The sequence below is a fragment of the Canis lupus genome, chromosome 33 (genome assembly GCF_011100685.1).
Source record: "Canis lupus familiaris isolate Mischka breed German Shepherd chromosome 33, alternate assembly UU_Cfam_GSD_1.0, whole genome shotgun sequence".
Lineage (NCBI taxonomy): Eukaryota > Metazoa > Chordata > Mammalia > Carnivora > Canidae > Canis > Canis lupus.
The window spans coordinates 24,141,112-24,164,556 of NC_049254.1; the positions used below are offsets into that span (position 1 = coordinate 24,141,112).

A 23,445-nucleotide genomic window follows, 5' to 3' on the forward strand; every position below is an offset into this window, starting at 1 on the left:
ATCTGTTATCCAAAATAGGATACTTTTGAGAGTGAAGGAGCATTCAATTAATAATAACACTAGACAAGCATAAAGTGGGACATATGATCACCCTTGTCCTTATATGCATATTATGTAAGATTTTCCTAAAGGCAATTAAGTAAGCAGGGAAGATTTTTAAATAGGAATGACAATAGTTTTACATGTGCTTTTAAGAAAACTAATTTTGAGAGCAATGAGGATTAAAAAGGATGTGAAACTCTAGAAGGGAAATTGTTAGGAGGTTGTTTTAACAAATTCTATGAGACAATGGTGTCCTAAACTAAAGTCAGGGCAGTGGAGATAGGACAAATCACAAATCACAAATCTTTATATTATTTAGTACCAAAATAAAATATTCCTTCACCTGCATATTACTATTTTCCAAAGAATCAGAAAAGACAATAGCTAATTGCTATCTTACAAAAGAAAAAACTTGAGGCACAAAGAGTAGAAGCGGTGCTCAAAGTAGATGCTCACTTTATATCTAATAGACTGTCATTTAATCACACTTTCATATACTAATTGCAGAATTTAAGCTTCCTCTCTTTTGCTAGTGAATCTCCTCCATCTCTATTTAATTCTCAAACTTCCTTTGCATCATTTGTTTTGCTTTCTATAGTTATTTGTTCCTTCAAAAGTTTATAGCATGCACCAATGCAGGAGGTCTTTATCTTCCAATCCTCAATCCAATAATGGTCCCTGTTTCAAAACATTAGCACCAAGTTCCTTTACTACTCAAACCATGGGTGCATTATCAATGAATTAGATTACTCTGGCTATTAGGTAGTAGTTAAGGGGGACTTATTGGATTTCCTTTTTTTTTTTTTAAAGATTTTATTTATTTATTCATGAGAGACACAGAGAGAGAGAGAGAGCGAGGAAGAGACACAGGCAGAGGGAGAAGCAGGCTCCATGCAGGGAGCCCGACATGGGACTCGATCTGGGGTCTCCAGGATCACGCCCTGGGCTGAAGGTGGCGCTAAACCGCTGAGCCACCTGGGCTGCCCACTTATTGGATTTCTAAATTCTCAAGCTTCTTGCCATAAACCATGTGAGGCTCATCTCACTGTTTATTTCTGACTACACATCTGACTCCCTTTACTCCCTTTACTTCATTGTTTCCATGGAAGACATTTTCTTTCTTAATCTTTATGTCTACCTACTTTTTTGAATACATCAGCTTCCAATCACTGGGGATACAGCTGTACTACATATTGTAGCACAGAAAAGCAGGGTTCACAGAAAAACAGGAAATGGGGCTAAAGTGGGTTCTATCAGAAGACCAAAATAAAGGCAAAGCAGCTTTTGTTTGCAGACTTTGTTTACCTGCCCTCAAAGAGTAAGATGCTCTTTTCTTTAGAGAACAATATGTATTTCTTTAAAAAAAAAAAAACAAAAAAACTTCATTGGCTGCCTAGCATAAGAGAACATTTCTCAAATTGGTGTCCACTATCAAAACAGAAGGGAAAGGGGACTGTGTTCTCGCTAGAAATTTAAAATTCTGTATTTTCATTTTCATAATAACCTATTGTAAAAATCACCTAGGTTCATCCAGATGACAGAGCAGTGCTATGGAATTTGTCTGAATATAGTTTTCTGCTTATACCATAATAACATCAACCTTGTGCGCACTAATGAGAAATTAACATTAAGTGTGCTTATTACATAATAAATGCATTTGTACCAAGTGAAAATTAAATTATGTCACGGCAAACTATATAAACGAAGAGTTCACAGTACTTTGAACAGACAAAATGGGAGAATTGAGTCATCATTCAACACATGAGATAGGAATGGAAGCCTAAATAAAACAAATAAAAGGGCTTTGCATAGAATATTCAAGTTTGAAGAGCATTAGTGTAAGACATAAAACATCAGGAATCCAATGAGCAAAGGAAGATGTAAAGCACACAAACTGACCACAAATCTTCTGCTGACTGTGTTTTAATTATAATCCACCATTTCTCACATCCTGGCTAATATTTGGAAAGATATAATCCGGGGGAAAATGCAGAATGAATATGACACACACTAATACTGCTAGCAGTCTTGATTTAAAAAACAAAGATAGGGACTGTTAAATAAAATTTCATGACCTCAATTTCAGCATTATATTGGTCAGATAGTCTATATTAAAGGTAACATGTGAGGAATACTTAGATTATACCAAAAAGAACTTTATTTTTCTTTCTTCATAAAAAATGACATGCTTATTAATGAAAATATGGAAGTACAAGACAAAGAAAATAAAATCACTTCTTCTCACCCAAACTACTATTAGCATTTTGGACTATTTCCCTGTATTAATTCAATATACAGAATTGTCTTTGCTTTTTGCATTTCTTTAGCATGACTGAAATTATAGTATACTACAAATCACTTATGAACACTTTAACTTATAACAACTTCACTGGATTCAAACTGCAACTCAGCCTTTAAATTCCAATGGGCCACCCCAAACTCAAACTCACCTTCGAGTTTAAAGCCAGTGAGAGACCTTAAATATCTTCTGACCCAGATTCAAAATAAAGTTTAAGTGTAACGATCAAAGAATGGTTTATCTCAGAACATTTAGTGTTTATCATAAATTTTAAAAGGTGTGGTAGGAAAGGCAGCATCATGGTCAGTGAAAGCTAATCTACAATTCTGGCACTGAAATACTGAGATCTCTGATTCTAAATAATTAATTAGTAACAAGAGGCTCGAGGCTCTTCTGCAATGAAGAGATAATAAGATTGTAAGAACTTGAAGGTAAGTAACTAGAATTATAATACAATTTAGAGATAGAAAAAGATATACTTTGAATCTGGGAATATAAATTATTTCACCTATAGCACTAAATTATTTTACTTCTTACCATAAAAGATCTATAGACAATTAAATGAGCCTAAAAATGCTCAAAATTGTTATATACATTTTAAGTACATAAAGTCTGCTTAAACTGTAAGAGTTGAACTTTGCTAACTCACCAAAATATATGATGAAATATAGGTAAATGTAAGAGAAGATGCATGGTGCATAACTACAAGTCTGGCGTTACACACACACACACACACACACACACACACACACACAAATGAGCATAAGTTTAATCCTGGTTTTGTCATGGCCACCTATGTAATCTTGAATAAATCACTTGGTACCTCTGACCAAAGTTTCTAAATCTGTAGAATAAGGACACTAGCGATTCACTCCAGCAATAAGCCCTAATGAGATTTTTTTCTCTGCCCTCTAATGTCACAAATTAAACTGAAATGAAAAAAAAATTTTAAATAAAATCTCTCTTAAAGGATCATTTCAATTAAGTATCAAAGCAAAAAATAAAGTTCTGGTAAATTAGTACTTATGCTCTTCGAATTGGTTCCAACTTAAGAATTGGTTAGGCTATCAAATAGTTAATGACATCTCATTAACATATTGATGTTTTCAATGGATACTGCAAGCAAGATCAAATCTTTTTATTTCTCTCCCAAAACACCAACAGGAAAGCAAACAAAAGAGGAAAAACAGTATTATTTAAGGCCTATAAAAGTTTTTTAAAAAAGAAAATACATGAAATATGTTTTCATATGCTACCTATGATATTAAAAGTACCTCTGTAAAGAAATTAACTTGAGTTTTAAGTAGTCAAAACTTATGCATAAGATACTACTCCTAATGAAATTCTATATTTTAATGATATAGGTACACTGTCCTCATCCTAAAAATAAAAACCCAGGCTGAAAACTATCCATAGGAAATCAGTGGGGACAAAACTATATACAGTCAACAAAACACTGAAGTACACAACTCCCCAACTATCTTTACATTCCGAACTGCTGTGTACTTTGTATTCAGGCAGCTATCTATACCAAAATAATTTAGTTTAAGAACAATGAGAAACCCAAGTTTTACTATTGGTTAATATGCTTTTTAAAAAACTCATTTAGACTCACCTTAGTCCAAGGATGTGCCTTAATTTGAGGGAATTTGAATTCTGTGTAGTTTGGGTTCATTTCTCTAATTTGCTCCCTTGTTGGTGTCCCCAGGACCTAGATAAAGAAAGCAAGTTATTGCTGTATTTTTCTATATACTTACAAATACAGTCTTTATGGGTCTTTTTTTGAAAATATTTATTTATTTATTCATGAGAGACACAGAGAGAGAGAGGCAGACACATAGGCAGAGGGAGAAGCAGGCTCCATGCACGGAGCCCAATGCAGAACTTGATCCTGGATCCTGGGATCACGCCCTAAGCCAAAGGCAGACGCTCAAACCACTGAGCCACCCAGGCATCCCCAGTCTTTATATTTTAATGTATTGGTTTCATTGGAAAAAAGAATTCCCAAGTCATAAAATACATAATTCATTAAATAGAGCAGCCTTCGCAAAAGTCATTTTTAACTGACTAGAGATCCTATGCTATACTATGCTATACTATCCTACATAGACTTTTATGATAATCATGTTAAACCAGATATATATATATATATATATATATATATATATATATATATATATAAAGATCACTCAAAAACATTCAAGTAAAAATCAAACACCTTTGTTCTCTTGAGCAAAACCATCATTGCAATCACGGGCATCTGAAATGAGATTTGGTATTCCCTTAGTGAAGTATGGCCAAAGGTTTTATCATCAATAAATTAATCAGGAGAACCTTACTCAGACACTGTCATCAATAATTCCATTCAATCAATGAATATTTAGTGATTGTTCCCCGTGTACAAGGAACTATGCAATGACATACAGAGAATACAAAGAACAAGAGCTTTCTTGTTATAATGAACTTACATATTTGTGTGTGGGGAAAAAGTATAACTATGAAACAAGATAAAAATACACTGAGCACTTCATTGCTTACAGAGATATAGTATGCACTGGACAAAGGAAAGCATACAGAACTCACTGCACAAGACAGATAGGAAGAAACATTAATTACTAAAAACGAGCAATTTGAAGAAAGATGACACACATTACTCATCTTTATAATTCTAAAGCCTGGTATAAAAAAATATTCTGCCATTTACAATTCAAAAATAGTGGCACAGTAGGAGTGTAATGTAGTAAGTACTTGATTTGTGGTGGCAACCAATGAATAATCGGGACAAAGTAAGAACTTCAGGGTTTTTTTTTTGTTTGTTTTTGGGTTCTAATTCTTTAGACTTCATTAAAACCAGAACTTATAGATCTAAGAGTTTTGTTCTTCCAAAGACACTCTAAAGAAAACACAAAGGCAAGCTATAGACGGAAAGAAAAACATTTGTAAAACATATATATCTGCAAAGGACTTGTATCTAGAATATACAAAAGACTCCTATAATTCAAAACCAAAAAGACAACCAACACCTCCCCCAACACACAAATGGGCAAAAAATATAACTAGACACTTTATCAAAGAAGACACAGACAGTAAATAAACAGATGGAAAAATGCTCAACACCATTGATTTTAGGGAAATGCTATTTAAAACTCTATGACACCATCTATATACCTCAAAGGCTAAAGTTAAAAAAGATTGTGTATACCAAATCTTGGTGAGGATATAGAGCAACTGGGGCTCTCATCCATCCACTGGTAGTGGAAATATAAAATTGTATTGCCCCTTAGAAAATACTTTGTATTTTGTATGTTAAAAAGTTAAACATATACTTACCATACATCTATCATTCCCACTCCTAAGTATTTATCCAAGAGAAATGAAAGCATATGTTCATACAAAAACTTTTACACAAATGTGCATAGCATCTTTTTTGCAACTACCAAAAACCAGAAACAACTTAAATATCCACAACAGATGAATGAATCAACAAATGGTGGCATATCCATACAATGGAATGCTACTCAGTAATAATGAATCTAAAAAAATCATACCAAGTAACAGAAGCCAGACCAAAAAGAGTACCTACTGTGTAATTTCATTCATATGAAATTCTAGAAAATTTTGTCTAGAAGTCCAGCTCTATAGAAAGGAACAAGGGATTACCTAGTATGGGAACAGAAATCTCTGTCCTTTGCAGCTATAGATTTTATCAGACACTTATGAGTCAGGAATTATGTTCACAGTTAAAATATAAAGTTGAAAAGGGAACCTTAATTTTTATTTCTAAACAATAAAGCAAACACTTGTATCCTATTTTACCCCGTGATGAAGAGGGTGTGTAAATGTGCGTCTACTTGTGTGTATATACGTACTGGGAAAGAGGGAGAGGAGTGGAAAAGGGAGAGCAAACTAATCAATAATTCTGCCCCCCAAATGCAGTCCCATTGGATTCTTTTATCTGCTGGAAAAAAACAACCAGCAATAACATGAATAAATGAGTATTTAAAAATGCATACCTTCAATGACCCTACAACTTAATAATTTCATTTTAAGGTATATACTCTAGAGAAACTTTTTATACATCCAAACCAATATTGTACATAATAAAATACTATAGGCACAAAAATCCAAAAGTAGATTAAATAAATAAACAAACTGTAGTATAGTCATAAAATAGTATACTAACTAGCAATGAAAATGAATGAAGCAGAGCTACACATACCTTCTGATGAATCTGTGTCACAAAGTGGTGAGTTTTCACTCAGTAAGGATTACATATAGTAGGACTGCCTTATGTAAGGCATAAAAACAGGCAAGACTAAGCTGTATTTTATATAGTAAAACTGTAAAACTAAATAAAAAGCATGGGAATACTCATTAGAAAAATCAAGTACATATTATTTAGCCTCATAGGAAGATATAGGAGAGATTGTGACTAGGGCATAAGTAATTCCTCTAATTCTTAATACGACTGATAATTACATGGATATTTGCTTTATTAATGTGCTTTACAATGAACACATTTTAATATATTTTTGCATTAAGATATACATAATATACAAAATGACACTTAAGAAATGACCACTTTTTAATTTGTGAGTATTTGTTGCACAGTCCCCTCTATTTATTCAGTACTTTGTTAACACAAGACACAGTCCTAACTCCACACGAGTTGGTAAGAATGTCAAGAGAATTGTATGATGTCCGCTAGTAAATGCATTCTTTTACTGTATGGACAGAGATCACAGAGATGACTTATCAGCCATTTGGTTAACTTTCTGATAGGGGCTATATCAGATAAGTTTCAAAATGAAAAATTTCAAACACAGAGAAAAGTCGCACATTTTTTAGGGAAAACCCTCTTCCTTTATACCAACTACCCAGATACCGTGATTAGTGTTTTACTACGTTTAGTTCATGACATTTCCATCCATCTGTCCATACATCAATCCACCTTATTTTCTGATACATTTCAAAGTCAGTTGCAGACATAAGCACACACCGGCATACATATAATTAACTACGGTTCAATATTTATGACTTTTATTTAAGCATTTTTTATATACTTGGAATCTTCCTTCAATATACACAGTGTATATATATGGAAAATCTATTTTATCACAATGGGAAATAATCTGCTCTGACAAACAGTGATATAAAAGAGATTCTTAATTATAATTCTAATTGATCGTCAGAGTTTAACTGTGTCCTTTACTTTTAAAATACGTATATTTGTGACTTTTAAGAAGCTAATTACTAATCAGTAAATGGAATCACTGATCTATTCTCCCCATGCTGGCTAACACAGATGGAAACTAAATGGAAGACCCTCAAGAAAGGGGTCAGAAAACTTTTTCTGTAAAGGGCCAGAGAGTAAATACTTTAGGCTTTGTAAGACATAGAGCCTCTGTCACTACTCAACTCTGCTGCTGTAGCACACAATGCAGCTGTAAACAGAAGTTTATTTACAACAAAAGGTAACAGAGTGCATTTGGCTCCTGGGCCCTAGATGCCAACCTCTGACTTAGTCCAAACATTTTTAGGGATGAGAAAAACAGGCCCAGAAGGAGCAACTTTTCAGAGGTCAGAACTAATTAGATCCAAAGCCAGCACATAATTCAAATCTTATCACTGGCAAACACATTTTTAGGAGATAGTATCAAGAATCTGTTTTTATTTGACTTGGTTGGAAGACTAATCATTTCTGTTTCTAATTTTGGTAGTTGTAAAAAGTTGATGCTATTAAGCATGAAGGCACAGAGCTAGAATAGAAATAATACTTAAGACAATCAAGAACTAAGTGGTAAATATGGGGTATAACATTTAGAAGAGGGTTTGAGGGTAGAAGAGGGTTTGAGGGTAGAAAAACAAGTTTGGTAGTACAAGTTTGGTAGTGCTGGGTAGCTGTGTAAGTGCATAACAGGTAAAGCAGGTTGAAGAAGAGTACTAAAAATGAGGAGCCACGGGACACAAATATGTAGAAAAAGGGAAATTTAAAAAGAAAACTGAGAGAGAAGTCCAAGAGACTGGAAGAAGTCCTACAGATAATGACACCATAGAGGGCAAGGAAAGTAAACATTTAAAGAACAAAGGGTAACTTATCACATAATTAGCTCAGATAAAATAAAGGTGTTCACTATATCTAGCCATGAAGACTTCCTTTCTGACCATAGGGAGATCAATCATGAAAAAGTAAGAAGACCATAATCATTTGAAATAAGCGGAGACAGCAAGTTCTCCTTTCAAAAAGTACATTAGTGAAGAAAAGGAGAGAACGAAGAAGAAATTTATTGAGAGAGCACTCAGTATGTAAAAGCTCTGTGTGAGGTATATCAATTTTCTTTTCTCATTTAAATTTTAATACTTCATTACCCATTTTTTAAAAATTTTTATTTATTTATGATAGTCACACACAGAGAGAGAGAAGCAGAGACATAGGCAGAAGGAGAAGCAGGCTCCATGCACCGGGAGCCCGATGTGGGATTCGATCCTGGGTCTCTAGGATCGCGCCCTGGGCCAAAGGCAGGCGCTAAACTGCTGCACCACCCAGGGATCCCCATTACCCATTTTATACTTAAAAGAAACCTATAGTTGATGGAGACAAACTGACTTCTCAAAGCTTCAGTTTGTCAGGTATAAATATGGGATTCAAATGCATGTGCACTGACTCCCTAAAATGGTCTATCTAACATTAAGGGCAGAAACAAGGGAAAGATTTTTAAAAAGTAATTTTTAAAACATCATTTTCTTAAACTCTACTGATTATGCCACAAAATGAAATCTAAATCCTTTTGAGATGTACAGGATATCCCAAGATTTTATAAGATCACAAGGCTATAATTATAGGTTAAAAAAATTAAATAGACTTAACAAAAAAAACCTCCATGATTTAAATAAAATCCATCCATATCTGGTAATTCAATTTAAATTCTTAGTACTATAGATTTAGGCAACAGAAGAATTATATGAAGAAATGCAAGAATCTGACTGCCTAAATAAAATTAGAAAGTTCAACAAATCTCAAACTTATTTTATCAATTCCTGCAAAATTCTTATGATTTAGCAATTTTGATACATCACTTTCAGGCTTCCCTAACTGCAGATTCTCACTGTAAATTCCATGCTTACTCATCCTTAACTATATTTGCAATATGAAGCATACAACAAATATTTTTATCTGTTGTAATTGTTTCATGTGTGAAATCTTGGTTGGAATGTTAAATGGTGGGCAAGTACTACAGCTGTGCATAATATAAGTAATTTTATTGCAAGAATTTGTTTTTATTTTAATTTTTTAAAATTTGAATTCAACTTAGTTAATATATAGTGTATTATTAGTTTCAGGGGTAGAATTTATTGATTCATCAGTTTAATATAACACCCAGTGCTCATTACATCAAGTGCCCTCCTAATGTCCATCACCCAGTTACTTTCATCCCCCCACCCATCTCCCCTCCAGCAAACCTGTTTGTTTCCTATAGTTAGTCTCTTATGGTTTGCCTCCCTCTCTCTTTTTTTAAATCTTATTCTGTTTTTCTTCCCTTCTCTTATGTTCATCAGTTTTGTTTCTTAAATTCCACATATGAGTGAAATCATACAGTATTTGTCTTGACTTATTTTGCTTAGCATAACACCCTCTAGTTCTAATCATGTTGTTGCAAATGCACTGTAAGAATTTTTTATCACAAAGCCTAAGTTACAGAAACGATTGTTACTGAATTACTTTGGGAGCCATAACTGCTTAAAGGTGGTCAAATGTAGGGGCGCCTGGGTAGCTCAGTTGGTTAAGCATCTGCCTTCTGCTCAGGTCATAATCCAGAGATCCTGGGATTGAGCCCTGCCCAGCAGGGAGTCTGTCTTCCCCCCCTTCTTGTACTCTCTCGCTCTCTCAAATAAAATATTTAAAAAATAATAAACAGGTGGTCAAATGTAAACTAAAAGCCTTAAAGTAGAGCAATTTTGTATAACTTTGCACCAAGTAGTTCAATAAATGAGGAATGCCAGGCAAAAGGCTTACACTATTAAAAAATTTAAAAAAGGACTGTTACGGACTTTTGCTTCTACTCCTGAAGTAATAGATGCTAGAACTGCCATTCAGGTGTAAACAACTAGAAAACTGACAAAATACTTCTTAAAGAAGAAAAAAAATATGACCCACATGCAAGAGGAAAAAATAAATCAGTCAACACACACAGATCCAGAAATGAGAGAGATGGCAGAAGTAGGGAATAAGGACTTAAAATAGCTACTATATTGAGAGAAATAGAAGATCTAAAAAAACACCAATTGTACAGTTGAAACTATGGTATGTAAAATTGAAACTTCACTGGACATCTAAGAGCAGATTAGCACAGAAGAAAGTCAATGAACTTAAAAGAAAAAAAAAAGCAACAGAAACTAAAAACCTGAAGCATGGAAGTAGAAAAGGCCAGAAAAACATATGTGTATGTGATTCAAGTGTGAAAAGAGCGATGGGGGAACAAGTGTAAAAAAACTATTTTGAGGAAATAATAGCTAAAATTTTTCCAAATTTGATGAAAAATCAATGAAAAGCTCAATGAACTTCAAGCAGTACAATGCAAAACAAAACAAAACAAAAAAACATACTTACAGTCAACCAGTAAGAGCCACCGATAAAGGGAAAATCTTTCCCAAAACAAAGAGAAACACTATATACATAGGGTATCAACGATAGGAATGACAGAAGCATGCAAGCCAGAAGAAACTAGAGACCTTTTTTTTTTTTTTTTTTTTTGATAGTCACACAGAGAGAGAGAGAGAGAGAGAGAGAGAGGCAGAGACACAGGCAGAGGGAGAAGCAGGCTCCATGCACCAGGAGCCCGATGTGGGATTCGATCCCGGGTCTCCAGGATCGCGACCTGGGCCAAAGGCAGGCGCCAAACTGCTGCGCCACCCAGGGATCCCTAGAGACCTTTTTAAAGAATGAAAGAAAAAGAAAAGCTGGAAACCAAGAAAGAATGAAAGAAAAAGAAAAGCTGGAAACCAAGAAATTGTGTATCTGGTAAAAATATCCTTCAAAAGACATTATTAGGCAAATAAATGTTGAGTTGGTTACCAGATTTTCACTTTAAGAAAGTGCTTCAGGATGAAAGAAAAGTATCCCACATGGGCATTCTTATCTAGAGGAATGAAGACCACCAAAAATAGTAAATATGTGGCTAAATGTGTATTTTTCCTTTGCTTTTAAATTTCTCAGGAGAAACTGTATGCTTAAAGCAAAACCATAAGAAAGTACTATGAAAGTATTAAAGAAGTAAAGCGCATAACCACAGTAACATAAAAGACAGCAAGGGGAAACAGAAATATACTGTCACAAGGTTCTTAGTTTATATGTGAAATGGTATATTATTATTTACAGAATGTGACAAAATAAACATGCCTATTTTCAATCCTAAAAAAAAAAACTTTAAAAAAATACAAGGATGTATAGCTTAAACTGCCCACTGGGGAAATAAAAAAAGCTCATTATATTAGTAAAGTGGCAGTAAAGGACAAAAAAAAAAAAAAAACAAAAAAAAAAAAACAAAACGAAAAACACGGAGTGAAAGATAAATATCAAAGTAAAATACTTAAACTCAACCATAATGATAATTACATTGAATGTAAATGGTCTAAACACTCCAATTAAAAAGCAGAAATTGGGGATGCCTGGGTGGCTCAGCAGTTGAGCATCTGCCTTTGGCTCAGGGTGTGATCCTGGAGTCCCAGGATGGAGTCCCACATCAGGCTTCTTGCGGGGAGCCTGCTTCTCCCTCTGCTTATGTCTCTACCTCTCTCTTTCTCTCTCTCTCATGAATAAATAAAATCTTTAAAAAAAAAAAAAAAGGAAAAAGATAAGATAGTAAGTATATGCTGTCTGTGAGAAATAAACTTTAAATATAAAGACACATAGGCTAAAATGCAAAAAATTACACCAGGCAAACACCGTAAGAAAGATGGAGTACCTACATTAATATCAGAAAATGGAGACTTCAGGGCAAAGAAATTAAAATAAAAAGCGTCATTTCCTATTGATAAAAGTAATTTTAAGTCTATATTTGAAATTACTGTGTAAATAAGAATGTAGAACACAGTAACTTTCGTATGTTGCTGGTAAAACTGAAAAATAGTAGAACTGCTTTGGAAAACAGTTTGGTAACTTCTTATAATGTTAACATACACTTATGTGACCAACAACTTTAGTCTTTGTCCTTTCTTGGAGAGAAATATAAACATATATCTGCAAAAAGATTTATAAACAAACATTCATTGCAGTTTTACCTGTAATAGCCAAAAACCAAAACAAGTCAAACATCTATGTACAGGTGAAAGGATAAAAAAAATTACAGTATGTTCTAACAGAATACAACTCAGCATAAAATGTAATAAACAGGTAATATAAGCAATCTGGATGAATCTCAAAGACACGGGCAAAAAAGAGCTAGATACAAAAGTAACATACATTTACCGTGGGATTATAGAAAAGGAAAAACTAATCTTCAGTGACAGAAAGCAGACCAATGGTCACCTGAGATAGAAGATGGGGGACTAACTACAAAGGGGTATGAACAGAGCGGTCAACTCTCCTGGTTTGCCTGGCACTGTCCTAGAAAAGCACTCAGGTCCTGGGTACACTGGGATGTTTACTCACCGCTGGTTGTACACAGAAATATTTTTGGACTGGTGGACATGTTCTAAATCTTGACTGGATAGTAGTTATATCCAGCTTTGTCGAAGCTTATTAAACTGCATAAAATGACTACTTTTATTTTATGTAAATTACATCTTGATGATGTTGATTTAAAAAGTAAAACAGACCATTATGTAATCTAGTACATTAAATAAATTTAGTACACTAAATAAAACCAGATGTTAATCCTTCTTATGTAGCTCTGTTAAGGCTAGCATTAAAAGTATCAGAGTCTATATTAAACTTACAATCAGTCTATATTAAACCTTACAATCAGAACTATTTTATATACAATACGAATAGTCTTTAAGAAAACAAAGATACGATTTAAGATGTAAAGGAATTTAAGAATGCAAAGGTAAGGCAATCAAGAGGCATTTAAAACTTTTTGCTGGGGCGCCTGGGTGGCTCAGTGGTTGAGTGTCTGCCTTTCACTCAGGGTGTGATCCCGGGGTGTGGGATCTGGGATCGAGTCCTGCATCAGGCTCCCTGCATGGAGCCTGCTTCTTTCTCTGCCTGTGTCTCGGTCTCGGTCTCTCGAATAAATAAATAAATCTTAAAAAAATAAAAATAAAAATTTTTGCTTAGTCTCTTACGTTATTCATTCACGTCATTTATTGAGTTCCTATCTTCAAAGAACTCTAGGGCAGAGAAACTTATACAATCTTCAAAGATCAGTACAACTAAGTAACTGTAGGTATGTGTGAGGTGAAAGTGCTACCCTGCACTAGAGTGAGGAAATGATTCAGGAAAGGGTTCTGGAAGGAAAGACAAGAGCTGATTTTATGTAAAGGGTCTAGGAAGCAAATGAGTCAGAAGCACATTCCCTACACACTACTGAGAGGTAGAAAATGCCCTGATTTGGATAATAGTAACAGCTGAGTGGTGACAGAGACTAAGAATTGGATAATGGAGGGACAGCAACATTAAAGGGTAAAAGGTAAGCAAGAGACAGATTATGAAGAGCAAAGATTCTAAATGCATCATTATCTGCAATCAACACAATAAATATAAGACATTTTAACAAACTATCCTATGTCTATTTGAGTATATCTTTAGGTTTTATATTAAATTTTATTATATAGAGTGTATTTCTACCTTACTTTATTAAGAATATATTTCTACCTGATTTACTACAGCTGAATTATATATTTGGAATCTTTTGAACTATATAAATTTTAGAACCTTTTCGTTTTATAGATTAGAAAAACATTTGAAATGACCTCATCATTTCAGACACAAATCAAATCTTAGAGCTTCCTTGAATTTTAAGAAAAATATTTTCCCCCCAAACTTTTAGACAAAGATACAGTTTTTGTATCTTTGTACCGGCCCCCAAAAACCAAAACCTTATTTCTGGATTTCCTAAAAACTGAATCCCCCAATGACTTAAAGGAAACAAAACTGCATATAAATGTGGTATGTACCTTCTATAAAGTATGATAGTTCGCACAATTAAAAAAGGGGGGAGATGTTAAAAGTTATCACACCATTGGAAAGAGTGTATGTATTTTCAGTTATCTATTATTAGAATAAGACCTTTCCATTTATTGCAAAAAAGCACATTTCCTTTGGCCCATCATCCTAGATCATGAGGGGTTAGTAGCAAAAAGATCCAAAGAATCAGAGATAGGTTGGCTACATTCCTTTGGGGGAGCTGTGCATGGTTAAATCCATCATTTTATTTGTATCTAGTCCCATCTGTATTTGTTGTAACATTTTCTCATTCATTTAGCTACATATGTACCTAGACATATGTATTTGATAAATTTGATAAATATCAAATATCATATATATTTGATATTGATATTTGATAAATATCAAATTAGGAAGTATGATTTATTTCTTCAAAGAAATAAAGCTAAAAATCATCTGACAAAAGCTATGAAAGAATAGTTTTCACAGCTTTATTTTTAATAGCTCAACACCAGAGGTCGCCAAACTTCAGCAATAGAATGCTGCAGTGCAGCCTTGAAAACAAAGGTGAATTCAAAGAAATCCTATTATAAAGTTTTTACTCTTCTGCTTAAAATCCTGCAGTGGTTTCAATTACCTACAGGCTAATGTGGTCTGGCTACTGCTCACATCTCCAGCCTTCTCTGCCCCAGTAAACTTGTATTCTACTATATCCACCATTCAGAATCTGAAGCTCAAACCATAAACACACAACAGACCCGTAGGCATCTTTGCCCAAATTCATACATATGTCCTCCGTTTCCTTCCTCTCTCTAAATGGTCAATAGTTCTCCATGTTTCAAGTCCCAGCTCAAGAGTTACCTATCCTATGATGCCTTACAGAGAGAGTACTACCTCCAAATAGAATACTTCTGCCTTTGTACTCTGCCCTGACTTCTGGGATAATACCTGCCTTACTCCATTGTCCCCAGTTGTTCCTCTCTTCTAAGTCTCTGAACTCCTTGACAGCAAGGACCCTTTATGTTCTAACCCAGCACCTAACAAAACATTAGTAGTAAAGTGATATGCCCTCTGAAAGACTAAACGGACGCATTGCTAGGCCTCTATATAATGAAGCTTTTTAAATAAGTGGATGAAACCTTAATTAGCATAAAGGTCAGAGAAATTATATGTAGCATGGTTGAATAATGAAATATCTTCACTTCTTTTCTGCAAAAAAACACTTTTCAGTTTGGTTAATAACTCTCAGGTTCGCTGCCTGTACCAGTAAGCTTAACAAATGTCTCTGATTAAAAAACTAGGAAACATGCACTGAACTATTTTATTTCAAAATATCAGTATTCTAATGACACTGGAATCACTATTTTACATTTTTGTTCCCAGAAAGCTGATATAAAATGTCATTCCCTCTGGTATTTCCCTACAATTTAAAGGTTTTCCTTTTTCAAATCCACTAGGTAGTAGCTACAATACTTAACTTTCGACATACATAGATACTATCCAACTTCTACCTCTTCCCTATATGATTGAAATTTTGGTATAAGAAACCCTTGTTTTTATGGTATAATATTTTGCTCTTCCAATTTTCAAAGGCAAGAAATAAAAAGTTCTAACGACAGCAGAATGAATTTTTAAATCCCATTAGATTTTTATTGAAAAGGGCATCAAGTTATCACGCTATTTGAACACAACTAAACAATTTGGCTAGTTTAAAGTATTCAGCCAAGGGAGAATGAACTAGTGGAGGAGGGTACCTTTATGGTTCTATGTTCTAGTCCATTCACTCTTACACCATCTGTCATTTCAACTGATCTCTTCCCCCTCTCTTTCTCAAAGCCAGAGGATAGACTATAAATATGAGAAGTCTTCTGGAGTCCTTTGCAAAATTATGGTCAGAGTTTATTGCCTTCCTTAAAATATGGTAGAGACAATAAAGCTACCTTATCAACAGTTCCACAGATAGATGCCCTCATTCTTCTTTAAAAATAGCATCTGTATTGAGATATACTTCACATATCATGAAATTTAATCCTTTAAAGTATACAACCCAGTGCTTTGTTAGTATATTCCCAGAGGTGTACAACCATCACTGTCATCTAATTTTACAACATGCTTTATCACCCGAAGATGAAATGCTGTACCCAAGAACAATCACTTTCATCCCCACTTCTCCCAAGCTTCTGACAACCACTAATCTACTTTCTAACAGATCTAAACAGATGTTTATTCTGAACATTTCATATAAATGAATCACCTAACATGTTGCCTTTTGTGTTTGACATATTCTTTATCCATTCATCAGATGATGGACATTTGAAATGTTTCCACTATTTGGCTATAAATAATGTAGCTATGAACATTTATGTACAACTTTTTTTTTTTTTTATGTACAAGCTTTTGTGTGGACATGTGTTTTCAATTTTCTGAGGTACAGACAGACCTATGAATGGAATTGCTAGGTCATTTAGTAATCCTATGATTAGTATTTTAAACTTATTTAACATATGCAAACCATTTTTGGTGTGCACCATTTTACAATCCCATCGGCAATGTATGAAGGTTTCAATTTCTCCATATCCTCACCAATACTATTGTTTGGTTTTTTTATTCTAGCTATACTAGTGAACAAAATGTAATATTCATTATGGCTTCCTGGCCACCTGTATGTTTTTAGAGAAATGTTTATTCAGACCCTTTGCCCATTTTTTTATTAGGCTGGTTTTTTTTATTGTTGAGTTGTAGGAGTTCCTTATATATTTTGGATGTAAGTCCCTTATGATACATTGGATTTGCAGAACTCTTCTCCCATTCTGTGGGTTTTTAACTTCTTTTGAAAAAGTTTTCAATTTTGATGAAATTCAATGTACCTATTTTTTCTATTATTGCTTGTGTCTTCTGTGTCATATCTAAAAAATCATTGCTTAACTGAAGTTCACAAAGGTTTCTAAGAGTCTTACAGTTGTGGCTCTTTCATTGTCCTTTGATCCATTTTGAGTTAATTTTTGTAATATGGTACAAGATAGGAGGTCCAACTTCATTGTTTGCATATGGGTATTTAGTTCCAAGCTCTAAAAAGACTGTTCTTTTCCCACTGAACTGCCTTGGAACCCTGTTCTGGACTCTCCATTCTAATTCTTTGATCTATAAGGCTACACTTGTAACATTATGTCTTTTTCTCACTTTCTTTCTTTTGGCATGATTGAGGTAGAACTAACAAAACTAAGACATACAAAGTGTACATCATGGTGATTAATGTACATATACATTGTAAAGGATTCCCAACATCTAATTAATACGTACATCATCACATATCTTTTTTTTCTAGTGAGAATGTTTAAGTTCTACTCCCTTAGCAAATTATAATAATGTGGTGTTATCAACTATAGTTGCCATGTTTTACATTAGATCCTCAGATCTTACTCAGAGATGAAAGTTTGTACCCTTTACCAATCTTGCCTTATCTCCCCCACTCCCCAGCCCTTGGCAACTACTTTTCTATTTCTATGATTTTGACTTTTATCCTTTTTTTTTTTTTGGATTACACATATAAGTGATACACATAAGTGATAAGTGAGGGTAATGCCCTCTAAGTCCAATCATGTTGTCAAAAATGGTAGGATTTCCTTCTTTCTTATGGCCAAATACCATTCCATTGTATATGCACTAGTCTTGGTTACTACAGTTACAAATAAGTTTCTAAAATGGGAAGTACAATTACTCTAGTGTATTATTCTTTTTAAAGGTTGCTTCGACTCTCATTCTTTACTCCTTGAATAAAATTTTATACTTGGAAACAAGTCCCCTCCTCCCCACCAAAAGGTAACTATTGTTTTGATTAAGCAAACTACTGAATATAAGTAAAACAGACATTCCTGGCTGACACATATTCACAGGAGTCAAAAGATCTTTTTTTCCTAGAATCTCAACCAAAGTAGTATGCTCAACAAAGGAATATAAAGTAGAAAGGAGTGGCAGCAGTGTGTGTGGTGGGAGGGTGGAGGTGGGGAGAGATCAGCATCTCTTCACTGAAAAAATAAACAAAAACACTTCATTTTTCTAGCTTTAAAAATATCACACCCCCTTCTGAGACATATATTCTATTCTTTCTATTCTATTCTATTCTATTCTATTCTATTCTATTCTATTCTATTCTATTCTATTCTATTCTTTCTATTCACACATCATCCAACTCTTACTTCCTTTGAGAATCACTACTGGAGTGATTTTCTTCATGTTTTCTATCATAAATCTCAATGAAACAAAATATTTTGTTTTATAAGTATAATACAGCTTTCAGTACATTTTTACAAACTATAAATGACCCTCTCCAAGATTCCAGTGTTTGTTCATATTTTTTTTCACTGCTGAACTGTTAAGAATCATTGTCCTCAAAATTTCTAACTTTTTGTTAAAAAAGGAAGCAGAGATTTCTCAGTAAACATTAGTCTTGAAATCAGGGTCTGGATAATGAATGCGTTAACCTGACAGATTTCTGTCCCTGTTCCACTTCTCACCTGCCCCTTTATTTACTTTATAGATTATGCCAAAGAAAAATAATATATTAAACCAGATCCTTGAAATTAAGGAAATACACTAAAGAATGCATAATGCAACTATGCAAAAAAAAATGTGTGGTTGATAAGTAAAGGGTACTATATTCCAAGAAGAGTAATCCTATGAATGGTTTTTTGATTCAGATCCTAAAATATGACCATCAGTAAATTAGTTTTAAGGTGACAATGTCATGAAACTTCATTTATGTGTAAAATTTTCCTTAAATAAAACATATCCTGGCAACTTATTAGATGATCTCACACTGCTTTGTTTTGAGGAAAGTAAAGATTTCAAATGGATGTCATTCTTCTCATGTCAAAAGATGAAATGGGTTACACTGCCAGGAAACCCACTTTCTCTGCCTGGGCACACATATCTATAGTGTACAGAGATTTAACCAAGTACAAGTAAGTTACTCTAGAGCGAGTAAAATTTCATAGTAATAAGTAAAAGTTGATGTTTCTTTTGGTCAATGGAAAACATTATTTAATGTAAAAATGCAGATTAGTAATTACATTAAAATAATTGTTTAATGCCACCTATACCCATTCACTTACTTTAAAAAATGCTGACATCATATTGTATATGTAATACCTATACTGCAGACAGTTACCAAAAAGTGTAACCATAGTACCTTGTACTAGTATAGACATATTTAATGTAGGGTTTCTGGATGAGCTTCAGAAAGCCCAAGAATCATCTGAAATTATATGGACAATTCTTGCGTGTATGCATTTTTCTGGAGGAGAGTCTATTTTCTACAAACAAATTTTCAAAGTGGTCTATGATCTAAAAGTTATTATGAACAGCAGGGAGCTCACTCAGAATTCCATGTGGGGTAACAGTGAGAAAGTGGGGGCTTAGGAAAAAGCGCTTATATTGTTCAAGTGATGTTCAAAAAACTAATGAATTTGCTCTTTATTAATTTCATAATCAGATGCTTTTAAGAGTCAGGGTGAGATCCAAGCAAACTCTATTAGTAAAGGGGAATGGATACAAAATAAAACAAAGATAAGGAACTAGGGGGAAAAAAAGTTGCTGCTCCAGTCAGTAATAAACATGGAAAAATTTAAATAATAAAAGAATGGGGGTGCCTGTGTGGTTCAGTCTGTTAAGCATCTGCCCATGATCTCAGGGTCTGGGATTGAGCCCCACACATCAGGGCTCTCTGCTCAGTAGGGAGTCTGCTTCTCCTTCTGCCTCTGCCCCTATCCCAGCCCCTCACTTGTGCTCTCTCTCTCAAATAAATAAAACCTTTAAAAAATAAATAAGAACAGATTAATCACATATTTTGTGTATAATTACACACAATAGATTATAAGTGTATACCACAGTGTATAATGGGGTGTACTTACATGTTCTGGAAAGTGGAGAAAAGAGACAGAATTAAGTTTAACATATTATTCCTGCAGTCTGTTACCAATACAAGACTCTATAATATAAGAAATGTCACCAGGTAACATTTGACTAAACCTCAAATGTATGTTAGCAAAGACACATCATGGATCCATCAAAAATCTTAGGAAAATGAAGTATTTTTTTATACTTATTAAACCTAATTTAATTAGTATCTTAAAGCTCTGTCTTAAAAAAAAAAAAAAAAAAAAAAAAAAGCTCTGTCTGACAGACCATTTGACAGTGAAAATGTTAAGCCAGGAAGGGAGAATATATACCTACAGGTGCTGAACAAGCCATAATATAGGGGACAGGATAACTGAAAACCTAAAACATGTGCTAAACAAAGATGGTGAAAATTAAGGTTAAGCTGTACTTGAAAGCAAAGAGATCCACCAATATTACAACTTTCATTACATTAAATGAAGCACAATAAATATGGCTCAATCAGTTCTAGATATCAAGTTAACATTATAGATTGTATTTTTCCCACATAGCTATAAAATTCTATAAGCAGAGGACACCAATTTATTAAAGATGAATCAGACAGAATTTTTCTATCGTCCAGCCTCTCCAGGATTTGGCAGGCGGCAGGTGGTGGTAGTAATGGTAATCATCATCATAATCCTCATCACTTTCCTAGAATTAAGGTAAACATAAATGCGGTAGTGTATGTTCAGTGCTTAGCTCACTGCTTGATGCAAAGTAAAGTCTCAGTGAGTAGCAGCTTTTGTGATTAGTAGTTTCCCAATATTTGAAAATGCAGGCTTTTGAGGAGCCAATTTTATTATTTATTTATTTATTTATTTATTTATTTATTTATTTATTTGTTTGTTTATTTATTTATTTATGGAGCCAATTTAGAGTTGTCTAAATTATACTACAAACAGCCTTCAGTCAAAGTGGAAGATCAGGAAAACATTATTTAGACAAACATTTATAATAAAATGGCTCTCTTAACTGAATGTTTTTGTTTGCTAACAAAAGATTCCAGCAGAAAACAAATGAAAATGTCTGTTTCCATAGTTTCTGCGACTTGTGCAAAAAGATAACAATGTTTCAAAAAGTCAACATCACAGAAAAATAAAGTGAAAATCCTCTCCTACCCCTTTCCCCATAATCCCACTCTCCACTACTAAATCTTTTTCCTTCTAAATCTTTCTCTAGTGATAGGCATCATAAGAAATGAAGTCCATCTACTTAGCTGTAATAACATAATCAAATAATCAAAAGATTATTTGGATTTTATTATTTCCTACTTTCAAATTCTTAAATAAAGCTTCTACTAGAGATAAGACTTTATTGGCTCTTACCTTTGTAAGATATATCTAAATTGAGTAATTACTGCTAAGAGAAATTGAACAATTTAGTAAAGTTCTACAAGATAAATTAAGTAACTTTAATTGTCTTATAATACTTTTATTCCTACAAATAATTTAAGTATCTCTATGTTTAATGTCATGTTTTTCTAAAAGAGATATACCCAAATCTAAAACTATGGAAACTATACTGAAATTCAATGATGAAGAAATGGGACTCTAATTCTGCTCTAAAACTCTTCCATTAGAAATGTTCAAATTATTACTAAGCATAAGTAAATGTTTATGGAATAAATAAAAGCATATCTCTAGGAACATTAATTTAAAACTTGAAATTCTACAAAATTTGGTTTCCTTCAAGCTTTTAGTTTTGTGATATTTTAAGCCAGAAATTGAAATTTATGTTTTAGAATTTGGAGGGGGAAAAGAAACTATTAGTGAAATCTACAGCATTCCCAGATCCAGAGCTTCACAGATTGCTTCAACTTCAATCTATTTGGGGAGTTTGGGGGTACATTTGTCATTTACATAAATTAATGATCAAATCTTTGAGAAGCCAAATATATCATGTAATTTCATTTCAAGGCAATAATATATCACTTTACGGAACTTCATAATGCTATTCTTTTCAATATCAATTAAGTAATTCAGAATATAACCATACAACAGAATCTATAGTCATTCTCAAAAATTACTTAAGTCAAAATATACTTCTTATAAAACATCACAATAAATAAAGTCCCTGTTCAGAAAGCTTATAGAATAATTAGGTAAGTCTACCACATATAAAATACTTGAAGTCTGCTGTATGATTTCATTTTTTGCATACTCAGATTCAGAGAGATGAGTATCTATTTTTTCTGGAGGGTCAGCTACCTCCAGATACTCCAAAGCAATCCCCATGAAATTTTAAAGGGAGAAAAATAACAGAAAATAACAGATTTTCATGGATTTCCTAATTATTATTACCTCAAAAAACCTCAGAATTGAATTTGGCACTTATAAGACCACATTTCACGTAAGATTCAAATCTATTCTTGAACCCCTGATTAGCAACAGTATCGGTTTAAAATATAAAATGTGTTTAATAACACTTTGAAAGCTAACCTACACAACTTCTTTTCTGATTTACAACTTAGATCAATAAAACTAGAATAGTTACATCAGAATTAATTATGAATTTTTATTTCAATGAAACACCACAAATATTAAATATTTAGGGAACAGATATACAGGATCAACAGGATTTTAGAGCTTTATTAAACACATACACAAAACCTGTACAATGCTTATTAACCTCCCTGCAATAGGATTTAGAATACTACTCACACACACCACAACACAATGTTTCTTTATCTCAATGTAATATATTAACTTTAGGTCACCAAATGGGTGGTAAACTAGTACTGGAGTTTCATTTATTCTGAGCAGTTATGCTTAAAATGTAAAATGGATCTAGAAGCTGGATATTCCAAAGTACCCTGGGATCCTAATTCCCTTATTTCACATCACCTTCAAAACAGAAATCTTGAAATATAGCAGGGATGTGACTATGTTCCCTACATATAAATGCAAGATGACAAGATAACACACAAATGAAGAGTGTTTTGTTTTAGAGCTGACCTACTACTACGAAGTGACCATGGACAACTTACAATAAGCCCTAAATGAAAATGAAGTCTTAAACCATCAGTAACAAACTGGTAGCGTCTATACTAAAATCTATTAAATAA

The 23,445-nt window shown here is 33.5% G+C and overlaps 1 protein-coding gene across 3 annotated transcripts in view; it reads right to left on the bottom strand.

The window, feature by feature from the left end:
* GSK3B (glycogen synthase kinase 3 beta) overlaps positions 1-23,445 on the bottom strand; it is a 201,717-nt gene that overhangs the window by 36,709 nt on the left and 141,563 nt on the right. For all 3 annotated transcript variants that reach the window (XM_038582957.1, XM_038582954.1, XM_038582956.1), the window contains exon 8: positions 3,957-4,052. In XM_038582957.1, coding sequence (XP_038438885.1) covers positions 3,957-4,052 — 96 coding nt within the window. The remainder of the gene's footprint in view (positions 1-3,956; positions 4,053-23,445) is intronic.